General features: G+C 42.6%; 1 protein-coding gene across 1 annotated transcript; it reads right to left on the bottom strand.

Moving 5' to 3' along the window:
* Positions 1-257: 257 nt before the first annotated feature.
* Ifnb1 (interferon beta 1) lies at positions 258-815 on the bottom strand. The gene has a single exon (XM_048452947.3). The coding sequence runs from the start codon at positions 813-815 to the stop codon at positions 258-260; it is 558 nt and encodes a 185-aa protein (XP_048308904.3).
* Positions 816-18,225: the final 17,410 nt, after the last annotated feature.

Here is an 18,225-nt window from a genome sequence, read left to right as displayed (position 1 = left end):
TAACATAGATGGCTACAAAAATCAGTAAAAATTGTAATGCAATATTGACTTTTATATAGTAAATATTTTATTTTCCTAGGTTAAAATTTTAAATAAAGAGTAGAAAATAATTTAATTTATAAATTAATAAAAAATTAAAGTCTTCCTTTGACCTTTCAAATGCAATCCATTCACAACCAGTCACAAGGGCAAGACTGTGTTGCCTAAAGATCGCCTGCAACCATTGTCCAGTCTCAGAGATATCAACTCACAGGTCTTCAGTTCTGGAATATATTAGTAAGTCTTATAAGGATGGAAAAGTTCTTAAGGATTTCTGCTTGGACCACCATCCAGGCGCAGCTGCTGAACTCCTTGACTTCGAGGAACCTTCGCACCCTTCCGTAATAGCTCTTCAAATGTCGAATGGTTGGGTAGTTGCTTGATGTCCGTCTTTCGTTCTCTGGCACTTCCTTTAGGATTTTCCTCAGTTTGTCTATCTGAGTATGGAGTTTACCCAAGAACTCTCTAACGATGCTCTCATTCCACCCAGTGCTGGAGGAATCGTTTTTGAAGACAATGAAGATATTCTCAAACATCACTTTGATGATGAAGGCAGCGTCTTTCTTCTCCATCTGTCCTGGGTGCTTCACCTCCATAGGGAACTTGAAGTATTCTGTGTGGCCAAGGCAGGACCGTCTTTCCAGCTGGTCCAGGAGCTTCAGGCATGCTGAGTTGCTGCTGCGTTGTGTGCGCTCAAGCTCCTCGTAGTTGATGGACAGGGTTATGGAGAGAAACCCCAGCAGGAATGCAGCTTGGAGGATCCACCTGTTGCTCATGATGGAAGCTGGGCTGATGCTGGCTGCTACCTGGAAGATGAGGCAAAGACTGCCCAAGGCTGCAAGTGAGAATGTTCTTCTTCCATGGTCTGAGAGAGCTCTTTTATAGGGATGGTCCTTTTTGGTACAGAGGAATTTCCCATTTTCAGTTCTCCCTTTCAGTTTTCCTTTGTCATTTTTTCTTTTTGTAACAGTTTCTAATATTCATTTTACTTACATCCATGCCGATTTTATACACTATATATATTGGATTAAAATATATACAAACTGTAAGTTTCTTTAAAACCTTTTCAATAATTGCTGAAACAAAGGAAGAGAAACACCCAGGAGAGAACAAATGAAAGCAGGCAGCCCTGAAGACAAAAGAACTCAAACAGCCAAGGTGTCAACGAAAAGCCAGGCAGAGTAGCAGTTCATTCGGGATGGCTTGGCTTCTGCCCATTGAAGTAGTGGGCCGGTGGGAGAGGGCCTCTGGGAGTGCCAATGGGGGCTTGCAATAGTGTACTACAGGAGAAACTTCTTATCAACAAGCTATGGCTCTCTTGGGAGAGGGCTCCACACCATGGGAAAACTGCTCAAAGTGGGATCCAGTTTGAGCAGCATAGAAACAAAAGAACCCAGGGAAAGGAAATCTGTGGGGTGGGCAACTGAGAGAAGTGGCCGCATTGCCCAGCACTTCTCCAAATCACCAGCAGAGGGAGCTCTGAGGAGTGAGGAAAACCACCCGGCCTTTTCTCAAGCCAGGGAGGATGAGCTGCCATGGGAGAACTACAGGCACACAGCACACAGATCACAGCTCAGTGCTCTCGTTCGAGAGCGCGGTGTATTTAGGAATTATTTAGAAGAGCATAAACCAGAGTGAGAAGCTCAAGAAATGAAGGAGGTAAGCAGAGACACAATTTAAAAAGTGGGTTTGGTTGAATTAGATACAGTCACTAAGGTGAGCTCTTTGGGAGAAATCTCCATCGGAGAAAGGCCTTGAATCTTTTGAAAAATGTCAGCAGCTACAATCCAACAATACATAAACACTATTATATTGACTAGGGGGGAACGTGAGGTTTGTTCAATATCATAAGCTACATAAAACACACTAAGTGGATTAGAAGGTCAAATGATCAAACTCCAGAAAAAAAAAAATCAAGGAATATGAAAAGTAACGATGGAACAAGGGTGGTCTGGTGCATCAATATGTGAAGCCCAAGGCATAATGTAAAATACTGGTAATGTGGCTGGAATCAAATTAGACAATTTCAGTGTGACAAAGCCACCCAGAAAGTCAGAGGAAGAGCAGGGCCAGAACCACACTGAGGGTGCACAATGAAAGGCTTCATTTTCTTGCCTCTCTGAAAGGTCCCCAACAGAAAAATGTATAGGAAGCCAGATACCAGGAAAAGAAACTTGGGTTAATAAAGATGATATCTGTTCGATGTTACTGGGTTTAAAAACGCACAACTCAAACAAGAAACCAGGCAGTCGTTTTTATTTTATTAATTTTTAAATGCACATTTATTTAGTAGGGGTGGGAATGTGGGGTTGTGTGGGTAGATAGGCAGAGAGGAAGTCAGAGGACACGGGTAAAAGGTGGTTCTCTCCTTCTGTCATGGAGGCTCCTGGTATCAAACCCAAGACTCTGGGTTTAGTGCTGAGTACCTTTATCTACCGAGCCGTCTCACTTGCCAAGGTAGCCATGTGCAGTAACTGTATTTTCCAAGGAGGGCACAGAACAGTGAAGCCATCAGTTCAAATGTTATAAATTTATTCAAACATTTTAAGTCTACAGATTCTGTTTCCAAAACTAGGTGCAACAGGGGTTGCTAATCCACACGACTTCAGGTTCTTCCACTAAAAGGTAAGGGGTATGTGTTTCCTTTTGGGTCTGGGCAGATTATTTTTTGTTTAAGAGCCAATAGTGATTTTGGAGGCTAGATCAGAAAAGTGAATATAACTTCTACTTTCTTATCTGGGATTCTTGCTCTTGAGGTTTTCAACCACTTACTATAAACTATTAAGTCATAAAGCCAAAACAAGTTGGCCATGAAGGCACAGGCCTGTAGTCTCAGCACTTGAGAGGTTAAAGACAGGAGAACTGAAGACCAAGGCCAGCCTGGACGGCACAGGAAGTCTGAGGGGAGCTGTGCTGGCTGCTTCTATGTCCGCTTGACACAAGCTAGAGTTATCTGAGAGAAGGGAACCTCAATTGAGAAAATGCCTCCAGAAAAATCCAGCTGCCGGACATTTTCTTAATTGATGGTTGACGTGGGAAGGAATCAACCCATTGTGGGTGGTACCTCAATGGAGGCCTAAGGCTCTATAAGAAAGCAGAGTGAGCAAGCCATGGGCAGCAAGCCAGCAAGCAGAACTCTTCCGGGACCTCTGTAAATACATCCAATCCAGGATCAATAGAAGTTATGAAGGGATAACACAGAGAGGATTAAAAGAAACATCTTTTCCTCTTCACTTTCACAATAGACCTATTTGAAATGGGGCTTTCTCCATTATAAGAAGGTATCTCAAGACAGGGTCATAGGCAGCTTCATAATTTAATGCACTTTATTTGGGGTAATTTAAATGTGTTATTAGATTTTGATTTCTTCATATTCCCCTTTAAACATTTTCTATCATGAGCACATGTGTATCTTTGGATAATGGTGGTATACAAGAGTCTAGTACCCTCTAGTTGCAGCAAAGAACGATTCACTCTGTAATTTGTGAATATCTAGAGGAGAGTCCCAACACGAAGGCATTATACACGTCCAAGAAGTGGTATGATGGTTTTGATGTTAATTGTTCTACCAAATAGTCAGTCTCCATGGAGGGCCCATTGGTAGAGTCTTTAGGAGACAAGGCCCAGTAAGATGTCATTAAACCATCATGGGAAGGGGGTTTGTCTGTCTGTGCCTCAGTTTGCATTCTGGCCATGAGGTGAGGTTTGCCAAAGCACCCCCTCAGGCTCTTTTGGACTGCATCACAACCTCAAAGCAGCAGAAAGGATCCATAATGGGACTGAGCGGCAGCAATGAAACGTCCCTCTGCAAGTTTCTTCTCTCGGCTGTGTATTGCAGTAATAGGATGCAAACACCGAAGAAGTCCTAATCCCCTTGTTTTGATTATTACACGTTGTGTATAATATGATTTTCACAATCGCTACTGCACATACATCAGTAAAGCACTAAACACCCAGTTATACTGAAAAGCAAGGCGTAAAAAGCACCTCCAATGCGGCCATACAAGAATGCAGGGAGGAAAACAAACTAGAGGAGGCACACCAAGAGTCCTTGGAACAATCCTTAGAAATGGGTGGGCTCTTCCTGATTTTGGTTCATCGTGCGGTTTCCTGGCTTTTCACTGCTGAATATGTACTCTTAAAGAGACTCACCTAGAGCAAAATGGAATCAATGAGCCTTAACTTTTGAGTTTAGTCTGCCCCCCCCCCCCCGCCCATAGGTTGCATTCTCTTTCAGCCTTTTGCCTTTTGCCTGCCAGCTCTTAGCAGAACTGCAGCTGCTTCATGATAGTAGAAGAACCGATCTCTGAATGAGCGTCTGAAGCAGTGATTTTCTTTCTCTAAACCCAAGCCGGCTTCTGCTGTTGCACATCTAGCGACACCCGCGAGGGATTCCCTAAGCCTTAAATTCAAGGAAGCTCTTTCCTTTTCCCTTTCTCTTTCTTATTCTCTTCTCATCTTCCTCCTTTTCTCTCGCTTCCTCTCCTCCCACCCCCAAGCATTTTTTTCCATTGGCCTGGAATATACATAGCACAAAGACCAAAGCAAGGATTTTCGAAGGCTTTCAAGGTCGTTGCGCTATTTCATTTAGCAAGGAAGAGCCTTGTAACCTCCTAGAGAGTTGCCTTTCCCTTGCTGTATGCAGTGGCCTCTGACCTTCCTCACTAGGTGGCACTTGGAGAACTCAGTCAGCTGGCGCCACAGGAGAGGCAGTGGTAGACGTGGCATTTTCGTTCCCCTTTGGGGGCACTCACTCTGCAGTATACTACGAAAAATCAAGCATTTTGCTTCGTAAAAATTAACCGGCCGCTGGTATTTTTTTTTTTTTCTCTGATTTAGCAGATAGTTGAGGTTCGATGTCCCAAACTGAGTAGCTGTACTGGTTTGGCCACAGCATGGCTAGAGAGAATAAACCTCTCTAAGAAACAGTATGTCGTCAGACTTAGGATTCTCTAAGCTACTGCATAGAGAGTAAAAGGAAAGGACTCAAAATGAAACTAAAATACAAGCTCTGTTAATGAAAACATATATAAAAATAGCATCGCGGGGCTGGAGAGACGGCTCAGCAGTTAAGAGCACTGGCTGTTCCTTCAGAGCCCCCAGTTCAGTTCTCAGCACTGAAATGGCAACTCCCAACTGTCTCCAACTCCGGTTCCAGGGCAGCTGACACCTTCTTTAGGCCTCCACAGGTACTGTGTGTACGTGGGTCACAGGCACACATACAGGTGAAATGCTCATACACCTAGATTAAAAATACAACTCTTTAAAAGTAAATTGAACAACATTATAAATAAAATGCAATGCGGAACTAAATATGCCAAATTTTTACATAGGGCTGAATGAAGCCATTCCAAGGTTAAAACAGATTGCTGTAATTATATTTTCTACTGGCCGTGGTAGTACATGCTTCCCATCCCGGCATTTGGGAAGAAGATGCAGAAGGGTCGCTTGAGCTTAAGAGTTCAAGGTTACCCCGGGTGATGTAGCAGGGATGTCTAAATAAACAAATAAAATAAATAAATACATAAATGACCAGAGCAGTGAGCTGACCCCATGGGTGAAGGTGCCTGCTATGAAGTCTGATGACCTGTGTTATAAATGACCAGAGCAGTGAGCTGACTCCGTGGGTGAAGGTGCCTGCTATGAAGTCTGATGACCTGTGTTTAATACCCAGGCCCTATGTGATGGAATGGGAGAACTGACTCCTGCAAGCTCTCCTCTAACCTCCACATGCAGGCTGCGATGTAGGTGTGCCCCCAAATCATACACACACACATACATACATACATACATACACACACAATTTAAAAGGAAACTAAAAAATAATAGCAGAGGTGTTTTATGTAATTCTCATGATTACTACAGAGAAAAATCTGTATTGCCTACCTAGGCTATAAAGACAAGGGAATGAAATGCAGCATTAAAGTAAATCACTGAAAAATATTGATAAAAAGAAAAGAACAAAGGAAAAGCTCTTACCTACCAACATTCACTTTGAATGGAAATGAACTAAATTCTCCAATAAACAAAACAAAACAACAAAACAGCATGGCTGAAAAGGTTTTTGAAACATGTGTCTAAAAAAACACATTCCCTGAGAGCAATGGTAAAAGATTTCTCTTCACACAGAAACCAAAGGAGAACACAGGTAGCCATATTACATTGGAAATGTTTTAAATATGAATCTCTCCTGAGCAACATGGAAGATTACTAGACAATGCTAAAGGGACAAAGTCATCAAAAGTGTGCAATCATTGTAAATATATACACACCAGACATTAGAGCATGGAAAATGCAAAGGCTAGAACCGCAGAGCTGAAGGGAAGGGGGACCAGATGCTCATCACAGCAGAGAGGTCTACAGCATCGAGGACACCATGCTAAGGAAAACAATAACATGGAAGAAAATTAATATAGCTACCGTGGTTATGATAATAGTTAGAAATTTAAAGTGAAATTATACATAAAGCCAATGTAGATGAATAATAAAGCATGTTGAATGTGAGCTACCTTTTAGGATGAGCTGGATTAACATTCATTTTCAGAACATTTTATCCCACAACAGAAGAATAAACAAAGAACATAGAATATCTTCTGGGAAGAATATGGTTTTGGCCACAAAGTGAGTCTTAATAGTCTTGGGCAGACTGAAGTTGCAATATCGAGCATCACACTTCGAATGGCATAAAATTAGAAGGTACTAGCAGGAGGGACCTGGGGAAATATGTGGAAGACAGAGGGCAGTCTCCTGTACAGTCAGTGAGTCAACAAAGAAATAAAAAAAGGAAAGTAAAAAAAAACAAAAACAAAACTAGGCTGCTTTGAGGCACAGATGGAAACAACATACCACACTCATGAAATGTGGCAGCAAGTGTGACAAGAAAAGGGGGGCACCTCAAAAGATAAGCCTGATATTAAACACTAAGCTAATAAGAGAAGAATCAGTTAACCCCATAGTTCTAAAGGAAAAAAAATGTCAAAGATTGGCGCATAATATATATTTTGGAACTCCAAAAAACTAAAAGGGAAAAAAAACAACCCAATTATTGGTATTAGTTTGAAAAGATAAACAAGATGGACTACCTATGTGCTGAGTGTCTAAGAAGGAAAAAGTGAACCCACAAATAAAAGAGGAGATACTTCAGCTGACAACGGAAATACCAAGGATCATGAGAGTGATATCTGGCAAATAGCGAAAAGTGAAATGGATTACATTTTGTGATTCCCATCACAATTCAAAATCTCCCAAGACGGGGCAGGGACAGGAGTTCCACAGAGAGCTAAAGAATGAACTCAGTGCTTCTCAAGTCTTTCTGAATACTGAGTGTGTAGAGCATTTGCAGTGTACTTTGTGAGGCTGAAAGCAATGTCCTGGTTTGCTTCTCCTTTGGTGTTGTTGTCCTTCCTAAAAGCAACTTTGGGGAAGGACAGGATTTATTTGCTTTATAGCTTGAAGTCCATTAACAAGAGAAGCATGGCAGGAGCTCAAGGTGGAAACCTAAAGGACTCTGTCCTCCTGCCCCAGTGGACTCTGACCACCCATCCCCAGTGGGCTCTGACCACCCATCCCCAGTGGACTCTGACCACCCACCCCAGTGGGCTCTGACCACCCATCCCCAGTGGGCTCTGATCACGCATCCCCAGTGGACTCTGACCACCCACCCCAGTGGGCTCTGACCACCCACCCCAGTGGGCTCTGACCACCCATCCCCAGTGGACTCTGACCACCCATCCCCAGTGGACTCTGACCACCCACCCCAGTGGGCTCTGATCACCCATCCCCAGTAGACTCTGACCACTCATTCAGGAGGATGGAGCAGTTTCTTTATGCTCAGTCCTGCCACACAGTTTCTGTATTAGTGTTTTCTAGAGTCACAGAACTTATGAAATACCCCCCTCTCCTTTTTTCTTTACTGACTGCCTTTTCTTAGCACAGAGAAACAAAAGCAATGTTTTTTCTGGAAAAGGTAGCAATCACTTAGCATCTCCAGACTGCCCGTGAAGAGAAACAGTTGGGGATGAGAGACACAAAGGACAAGAAAGCGGGAAAATCATGCAAGTGATTGCCCTCCACGCTAACACTGATAGCTTCGAAATCCTGCTTACACTAGGGAATTTTGCCCAGCATCCCAGAGAGCCTGGGAAACCTGGGAACCACAATGACATTTTCCCTCCTGTTCCACCTGCTCCTTCGGGGGCATTTTTTTTTGGTAGCCACAAGTCACAGCTGGCAGGGAGATAATCCAGTTTTACCCGGCTCCCCACCTGGCAGCAAGTGCAGCCAGGGTCCACATGTTGGTGGCATCAGACACTTTCTGTTCTTTGTTGTTTTTTTTTTTTCCCACAGCAGGGATGTTGTCTTGTCATAAGCCTTTCCCCAGACTCAGTCTTCAGTCTCCCTTGTCGCAGCCAGCTCCAGATGTTCACAGGCTGCTTCATTGTGGGCACTGTCCAGCTCTTCTACTGTTGGGGTTCAAGACGTGTTACCCCGCCAAATGATCACAGCTTGAAAAACCACAGAAGAAAGTTATTTTCTTTTCTCTGTGTGATAACCATCAAAGAGGTTTTCACTTTCCTTCCTGAAAGGCAGGCAGAAAATGCTCATGTGAGAGGTGTCTTGATCTACCCATAGAGGAACGGAAACTGGAAAATCCTGAGAGGAATATCAACAACGTGCTTTGCTGAACCCCTCCTCTCTTTCTTGTCTATCATTAGGTGGCCCTGCCCAATCACAGTGCTACATAAAACTTCAAAACACGTTTCTTGAGTCTTTCTTTGAAACCTCGTTCTTGTTTGTTTCTCTGTGTAGCCCTGCAACTAGATCTGTAGCCCAGGCTAGCCTCACACTCAGAGATCTGCCTGCCTCTGCCTTTAGAGTGCCAGGAGCAAAGGCGTGCACCATCAAGCCCAGCTTGATCTTTCATTTCTAAAGGTTCCCAAGTCACAGAACCTTGATTAAACTTTGATTCATCTTTTCTTGTTAGTCCTTGTAGGATGTTAGTCACAAACCTTGCAGCTGGTAAAAACAAACAAACAAAACTTTTCTTCTTTCCTTCGATATACAACAAATGGCCAGATGCTCCCCAAGCCTACACTCCTTCCTACAGTTGGAATGTTCCAATCAGTGGGCTTAGAACTCTGAGACACATAGGGTTGCTCACCCAGTGTCTTCCCCATATGCTTTCAGGACACTTGCTGACTGCTGGGTTCTCCAGTCTGGTCCCATCAAATGCCAGTGATGGGGGATATCCCTCCCTATGCTGTGGATATGTTTTATTATCATACGTTAACAAAGAAGCTCATTTGGCCAACACTCAGGCAGAATAGAGCCAGGCGGGAAATCCAAGCAGAGATAGAGAAAGAAAGAAGGCAGAGTCAGGGAGATACCAGCAGCTGCCAGGGAAGCAAGGTGTGAGGTTATGAGCCATGAATCTCGTGGTGAAATATTCTCGTGGAATAATACAAATGGGTTAAACTGTAAGAGCTAATTAATAATAGCCTGAGCTAATAGTCCAAACAGTTTGTAATTAATATAAGTTTCTCTGTAATTACTCGGAACTGGGTAGCCAGGAAACTAAAGTGGAGCCTCTGTTTACAAATGGCTCTGGACCAATGTGGGGCCAGAAATTTCAACATAAAACCTGGAAAAACTGAAAAAAAAGGAGGGGGGAATTCCAGAATACATAACCAGAGCCAAAGACAACTTTTTAGTTGTGGCTATCATGCAGGTTACCATACAGAGATGCCACAGTATTTGGACTTGCGCACAGCATGGCAGATTCATGCCATGATACACAGAGGCATCTCCAAGCTGTGCAGCGGGATGTTCATACAGACAAAAAAGTTTGTGGGCTGGCTACAGGCTACCTGATGGCAGTATTGGGTGAGTAAGTGTGATGCTCCTTGCTACCCTGCCACGTTGGAAAGTTGAATGGGGTGGGCCCAGCAGCCAAAGCCTGGGCACTGGTCCTAACCATGCCCATGTAGCATTTTAAAAACTCTCCTGGTCAGAAAATGATTACAGATACACAATAAAGACAAATTCAGACGGAAAGAAACTTCTAAAGAGGTCACAGTATATTTTTAAAAAGTACATAGGTTTAAAAAAATGGGTATAGGCAGTTATAGAAAGAAATAGTTTTTTAAAAAATAAAACAAAGTTTTAAAAGAGACAGTAAAGAAATGAAAGCCACAAAAATGGAAAATACATAGAGTGTTTGAATTATGTATACTATTGTGTTTTCTTTTAATTTTTCACTATTAATGAGCTAACTCCTGTGAGGCATTGAATTTTGGGGGCTGCTAAGCTAAACCAACATAAAGGTATCTTGACTTCAAAATTTGAGTCTAAGGATATGTTGCCTTGGAAAAGAGGTTCTACTTGTTTCCACAGAAGATGAGAAGCTGTGGATTTCTTCCAGTTTAATATAATTTGATAGAACAAGACCTCCTGAAAGGTCTCCAATGGGAACGATGGCCCAGGAGATCCAGAATCCAAAACAGCTCCCAAGCAACTGGCTGAGATGATGCAGGCTCACAGATGACAAGCCAAGATTTAACCATAATTCTAATTTTTTTCAGGAACCCCATAAGATTACCAACTCCCCCAAACAGCAGAAAGTAGTAGAGAAAACTATGTTCAAATTCCCAAAATATTGTTTATAAATGTTTGTTTTAGTTTAAAAGGGGTAGGTTTACGTCGAATATCCACTAACAAGGGAGTACACACTGTGCTTGTCTTTCTGAGTCTGGATTACTTCACTCAAGATGTTTTTTTTTCCTAGTTCCATCCATTTGCCTATAAATTTCATGATGTCATTGTTTTTTACAGCTGAGTAATATTTCATTGTGTAAATGTACCACATTTTCTTTATCCATTGTTCAGTTGAGGGTCATCTAGATTGTTTCCAGGTACTGGTTATTGGTAAATAATGCTGCTATGAACATTGCTGAGTGGCCTTGGGATATGACTGAGTATCTTTTGGGTATATGACCAGGGGTGGTATCACTAGGTCTTAAGGTAGATTGATTCCCACTTTCTGAGAAACTGACATACTGATTCCCAAAGTGGCTGTACAAGTTTGCACTCCTACCAGCAGTGGAGGAGTGTTCCCCTGACTCCACATCTTCTCCAGCATAAGCTGTCCTCAGTATTTTTTTTATCTTAGCCATTCTGACAGGTTTAAGATAATATCTCTGAGTCATTCTATTTTTTATTTCCCTGATGATTAAGGATGTTGGGGAATTCCTTAAATGTCTTTCAGCCATTTGAGATTCTTCTGCTAAGAATTCTCTATTTAGGCTGTATTCCATTTTATAATTGGATTATTTTATATTTTGATGTCTAGTTTCTTGAGTTCTTTACATATTTTGGCAATCAGTCCTCTGTCAAATTTGGCGTTGATGCGTAAAGCAAAGGATAACCAGACTACAATCCACAGCTGCTGTAGGATAATGCCTTTGTACACTGTAAAGATTTGTTGCTCATATTGGTTTAATAAGATACTGATTGGCCAGTAGCCAGGCAATGAGACTAAGAGAATTCTGGGAAGAGGAAAGGCAGAGGGATGCAGTAGAAAAAGCAAAATGAGAATGGCTTACTAATAAAAGGTACCAAGTCACGTGGCTTAACATAGACAAGAATTATGGGTTAACTTAAGTTGTAAGAGCTAGTTAATAAGCTTAAATTAATAGGCCAACCAGTTTATAATTAATATAGACCTCTGTGTGTTTCTTTGGGACTGAATGGCTGTGGGACCACCTGGCACAGAAACTTCTGTCTACATACAGCTCCAGAGAAACTAAGTAACAAGGAAGACCCTAAGAGGGACACATGGATCACCCTGGGAAAGGGGAATTAGATGAGATCTCTTGGGTTAACTGGGAGCAAGGGGGGGTAAAGGGGAGGGGATGTGAGATAAGAACATGAGGGAATGAGATGATTGATGGGGGAGAGGAATGGAGTTGGAGATCAATAAAACAGAGATCTTGATAGAGAGAATCACTATTGGGTTAGGGAGAAACCTGGTGCTAGGGAAATTCCCAAGAATTCACAAGCATGACCCCAACTAAGACTCCTAGCAATTGTGGAGAGGGTGCATGAACTGGCCTTTCCCTCTAAGCAGATTGGTGAATGCCTCAACCATCATCATAGAGTCTTCATTCAGTAACTGATGGAACTAGATGCAGGGATCCACCACCAAGCACCAGGCTGAGCTCTGGGAATCCAATTGAAAAGAGGGAGGAGGGAATATATGAGCAAGAGAGGTCAAGATCATGATGGATAAATCGACAGAGACTGCTGAGTCAAGCTTGTGGAAACTCAGGAACTCTGAACTGACAGAATTCACAAGCATGATCCCAGCTTGTAGAGGTTGAACTCTAGACCAACAGCTGTGGAGCCTCCGTGGGACTGAACTAGGCCCTCCATATGTGGGAGACAGTGGTGAAGCTTGAACTCTCTGAGGGGTCCTAGTAGGACTAAGATCTATCTCTGGTGCATGGTCTAGGTTGTTTGAGCTCATTCCCTATGGTGGGATGCCACATTCAGCCTCAAGGCAGGATGGAGGGGCTTGGTCCTGCCTCAACTTAAAGTGCCTGACTTAGTCGGCTCCCCATGGGAGCCCTTACCTGTTGTGAGGCGTGGATGGCGGGAGGAGGGGGTTGGCTGAAGTGGGAGGAGGGGTGAGAGGGAGAACTGTGGTTGGAATAGAAAATGAAATTTTAAAAATCAATAAAAAAAATTAAAAGGGGTTGGTCATAAATGGTTAATGGTCATAGTCAATCTCTTTCTAAAGAAAAAAGGGGGATATGATGTAGAAATGAATACCTTAATTTTGTTATACTATATGCATATTTATATTCTTGTTTAAAGTATTATGTTTCCGCAGCTCATTTAAGAATGTAACGCATAGTTAAATACAAATTATAGTCATCTATCATAGTCAAACTTTCAGTCATTTTAGTTAAGTTTTATAGATTTGCAGAGATATATTTTAGATAGCTATGTAATCTCAAATACTTCAAAGACCTACATAGTACGGCATTTAAAATGTTTTAAAAACTTAGACTTTTCTCAACAGAGACATGCCTGCTCCCAGTACCAATTACTTCAAGAGGTTGATGGGCATCGAAGAAGCTCCTTATGGAGTTTTCCCTAATATGGCAAGGTCAGCCATTTGGACAAGAAACTGCGCTTGCCTGAACTACTTGACTGTGTGCTGCATAAACTGGACATGCAGGACCCACAGAAAAGTGACTGCTGAACTTGCCAAAACAAGATGGGACAGTCTACGGTTCCTGCTTCATGGAAGAGTTTGACAGACATTCTGTAAGATACAGAGGAAAATGACTGACAAACGGTCAATATAGGCAGGACAGCTTCAGTTTCCTGTGTCACTGAGAAGTCTGCCAGACACTTTAGGCCTATAGGCTGAAGATGGATACCCCAATGCTATGGAAGAACTTTGGGAGACTGTCCAGGCAGCCAGATAACTCTGTCATTTCTAGAGTTTTGGAAGTTGCTTACAATACACTTTCCGTTTACTTAGGAAATATTATATCCTTGGAGGTCTTTGATGGGGTTGAAGACTGGAGAGCTGTAATCATAGCTTTCCTTAGTTATGATAAAAGATAAATTATATATGAAACTTCAGACTCTCAATAATAGGATAGATAGTATTTTCTTTAATTTTGCCAAATACAAATAGCCTAAATATTATAACTGTATTTCTTGCTTGATAAATGTTTTGTTATATGTAGTCTTACTATGTTAAAGTTAAAACCTTCCTTTTTAACTAGATAGAAAAGGGGAGATGTTGGGGGATACCACTCTGTATGGTGTGAATATTTTTCATTACCATTAGTTAATAAAGAAGCTGATTTGGCCAATACTCAGGCAGAATGGAGCCAGGTGGGAAATCCAAGCAGAAATAAAGAAAGCAGAATCAGGGAGACGCCGTGCAGCCACCGAAGGAGAAAGATGCCAAAACATTACCAGTAAGCTTGGCTTGCTGTTCACATTCACTGGTTAGTGATGGGTACTTGCAAGTGTACTTGCAAGTGTACTTGCAAGTTGAATGGATGACAAGATGTTATTTCTGGGTATCCTGTGAAGTGTTCAGAAGATGAATTAGTGAAGGGAGTGGGAAGGAGCGAGCGGAGGAGGTACCAACCAATTTGGTCCTGGTAAGACAAAAGGGACAAAGAGCAGGGCCCCTCTTGTCCTTATCCCTGCATTTGGACACTTGTCTTTTGCTGCCTCTGAACACAGCAGAGGACATGCCAGCCCTTTGGACTCACTCCACTGGCCTCTGGGGTTCTTAGTCTTTGCCATCTGATAGTATTCTATTCCAGTTTCTCTGGTTCTGAGGCTGCTAAACTTGGATTGAGCTGTGCTCACGGCTTCCCCCGGGTCTTCAGCTTGCAGATGGCTAGTCCTGTGATCTCTCAGCTCCTGTAATCACGTGTGATGATTCCCACATGAAGCCATTCCCCCCATCCCCTCTTTCTCTTTCCCTCCTCTGCTCCTTGAGTGACCAAGAAGAGTTGAGCAATAGCTGAACAAGAAGCAGACCCTTTCCTTCGGCTAGCCTGCCCTCTCCATTGTTCATTTTCTCTGTGGGCTTCCTGTCTCAGTTTCTGGCCACCTACAGAGAAAGGGCCAAAGCAACACTCTCTGCCTCGCTAAACTTAGAGATTGCATCACCGACCGAGGAGCCCCGAGGAGCGAGGAGCGCAAGGAGCGCAGAAATAACAAAGAGGATGATGCAACAGACGAAAAGGAAACCAAAAGGCAAGCTGTCAAGCTGGATTTGAAGAATGTGGCAAGGATTCCCCTCCAGCCTGGCCGAAAGGATTCTGGCAATCTTCTCAGAACAGGGGATTTTTTTTTTCCATTGCTGCCTTTGCTACCCCGATGAAAGCCTTTAACTGCCTGGGCAGAGAGAAACAGGAAGGAGCTGAATATGGTGTGGCCTTGTAACCACACAGCGTGTTGCCAGGAGCGATGGCACTATTTGTAACTCAGAAATTTTGGCAAAAAGGCTGGTGTAGACATCTGGCAAATGGCTCTCTCTTCCTATTCCTTGTGAGAAATGAAGTTAGCCTTGCAAAGTTCCCGACCAGTTCTCTTGGAACGTCTTTGCTTCTGTGCATAAATCTAGAATGTTCTAATTGTTATTATTGGTTTTATCAGAAGAGCCTAGGTACAAGATGCACTTACTACTAGCAGTCAGGTACCATTCTGAGCAAATCATGTAAATAAAGCAATTAATTCTCACCACAGTTTTAAGACATAGTACTATGTAGTCATTTAAACTTTGCGGCTCAGGAGACTTGCCACACATAGATCTATCTCCTTTTCCTGTGTGAAGACATTAAACACAGCCCTCTAATTTTGATTTCTAACAGGAGCATTCAATACCTAGTGGGCTTCCCATCTGCCACTCATACCCAAAGAAAGAAACTTTTGATTGCATTCCGACTCTCACGTTTTACTCATCTCTCATTTTTATATATGAGCGTGCCAGCTCTGGCTTATACCTTTGCATACCCTCAACCCTTCTTTCAGGAGTTAATCTTTCCATTGTCTCTGGCAAACTTCTGCCAGTTCTAATGTGATGGTTTCTTATGGCCTTCTCCTCGTTTCACTCCCTGTTCTGAGCCTATGGGGTCTGCTCTGCAGGTTTCCTTGTCTGTCTCTCCTGGGAGGTCAAGCGGTTTGAGCCTGGGCTCCCTGTCACTCGCTCAGGAGCCCACCAGAAATGTATGAGGGCTCTTGCTTCTCCGTTTTCACGGACGTGTGTCACCTCCTTATTTGGTTCTAGCTTTTGAAGTGGGCCTGAAGCGCTATCTCACTCTGACTTTGATGAAAATCTCCCTAGCCTGTCAATTGCATCCAATCACATCCCATTTGAACCCTCCTGCGTGTGTCTTTCGTGTGTCATTAGTCAGGTGCCATTCCCTCCTTCCCTCCCTCTCCACCCCTGCCCCTTGAATAAAATCTCTCACAGACCTGGAAATTCTCAAGTAGGCTGCTTGGTCACTGAGCCCAGGGGTCTGCCTGTCTCTGCCTTCCTAGAATTGGGAGTGTAAGAGCAGATGACCACACCAGGGTTTTTAAAATGTGGGTCCGGGGGAACACACGACTCAGGTCCTCATGCTTTTGAGAAGCTCTACAGCACAGGCTGAGCTGTGTCCCAGTCTGCCGTCTCTGCTTTTAAATGAGCTTTGCCCCTCATTACTGAGTTCTAGCAGTGTCCGCTATTTAGTTCTGAATTCCCTTGTGAGATTTATGAATTACACAAATTCCTCTTCTGTTAACTTGACCTTTAGTTTTCTTCATAATAGCCCTTGAGCATAAAAAGTATTTAATTAGGTTGCAGTCCCATTTATCGATTATTCTTTTTTACGTTGTTATTTAGTCTTGTGATGTCATAGATAAAGATCTAAAACCAAGATCAAGAAGTTTTCATGTAAGACTTTTATAAATTTAGCTCCTATCTTTGAGTCTTTGATCCATTTTGATTAGTTTTAAAAGTTGTGAGGGTGGGGATGCACCCTTGTCATTTTACAAGTAAATAGCTAGCCACCCTAGTAGCATTTGTTGAGAGCGTGTTCTTTCTCAATCAGGCAGTCTATGCTTGAAATCAGATGGCTGTCAATACGGAGACATAGGTAGGCCTGTTATACCAGCACTAGCAGGCTGCTATTATTATTAATTATTATTAGTATCTCCAACTTGTTTTCCTTTTTCATACCATTTTCTGTGTTTGCCTGTCTATCTGTTTTATTCTTGCTTACATTTAGACTTCTCTGTATACAGACTAATTATGAGGTGTGTGCTTTAAGCCAATCAAGAATTGTTCTTTTGTTGTGTGTGTGTGTGTGTGTGTGTGTAAATATTTGTCTGAGTTATTTTTAGCATTTTCACTTGGCTCTGAGTGATGCAGATCTGTGTATCACCTTCATGGTTTTCAGACTGAATATTGCCCTCCTCTCTGATTGTCCTTAACTTCCAGACTTCTGAGTGAAAAACACCTTCAATATCTTAGTGTCTTTAAAGAGCTTCTACTGGGTTTACTGCTCACCACCAGTTCTCACCAGGATCGTTCAACACTCTGTAGTCGGCACAGCGTGCGGGAGACAGGATGGGGGCAGCCATGCATGGGAGTCCATGGTCACATAGCCAGAGATGAGGAGGTCTGAGACATTAGTGACTACAGTTGGTGCCATAAATACTGACTTAGTTGTTCTTGAGAACAATTTAGATGCAGTTTCGTGGATCAGCACCCCTATTCCAAATGTAAGCTGGCAGTCAATGGGAATGTAATAACGTTTAAGCCATGTTCATTTTACGATCCAACATACAACTACATTCATGTCCTGCTTGTAGACTCTCTCTGAGGTCAGTCTCATTCTGCCCTCAAAGCACTGAAAAGTGGTACCCTTGTTTCTGGGGGTAAGTCATGGCAACTCTGGCATCTTCAAGACCAAATTAAAAGGTATCAAGATGTGTTACAATGAGGAAAAGTACTAAAAGTTGTGTTTGAGCATCACATTGGCTATTCTTTTAAGCTGTCTCAAGCTTCACCCAAGAGAGCCATGAGGCCTATTGGGTCTGAGTGCAGAATTTAAACCCCAGGGGTTACATAGCAGCACACTTTCCAACTGTCTGTGCACGCATCTGTTGGATTGTCTTTGGTGATGGAAGTCTACTGTCAAACTGGATCAACAGGACAGTGGAACAATAATGATTTCAGGTGGCGTTCTTTCTCTGTCCTCCAGATCCTTGGTTCCCTAGACTTCCTTGGACTGTGTTAAACAAATATGTAAGCTGATGTCATACTGCCATCTACTGGATGAAGGGGGAAATACTGGCTTTGAAAAAGAATATTAATTAATCTCCTATGACTTCCAGCAGGGCAGAATGTGGGAAATTAGCAATAAACGAAAGGGCATTTTGGTTGTCCTGGCCACCTAAGAACAAAGCACAAAATGAGTAACGGTAAGTAACTTGGTAAGTTGTATAGCTACAAACGTTCACAAGCCTAACACAAACATAAGTCTGAAATTTACGTTTTCAGTTTTCATCCTTCTACTCCGGGGGCAATTGCTATTTTTAATTTTTGTTAAATGCCCCCCCCCTACAGTAATCACATAGAAAACTGATAAAAATGACAGTATG

The sequence above is a fragment of the Myodes glareolus genome, chromosome 3 (assembly GCF_982192425.1).
Source record: "Myodes glareolus chromosome 3, mMyoGla1.1, whole genome shotgun sequence".
NCBI lineage: Eukaryota > Metazoa > Chordata > Mammalia > Rodentia > Cricetidae > Myodes > Myodes glareolus.
This window is presented reverse-complemented; position numbering and strand designations above follow the sequence as displayed.

Excerpts from the sequence above, each read along its gene's own strand:
- Ifnb1 (XM_048452947.3), bottom strand. The coding sequence starts at position 815 with ATGAGCAACAGGTGGATCCTCCAAGCTGCATTCCTGCTGGGGTTTCTC.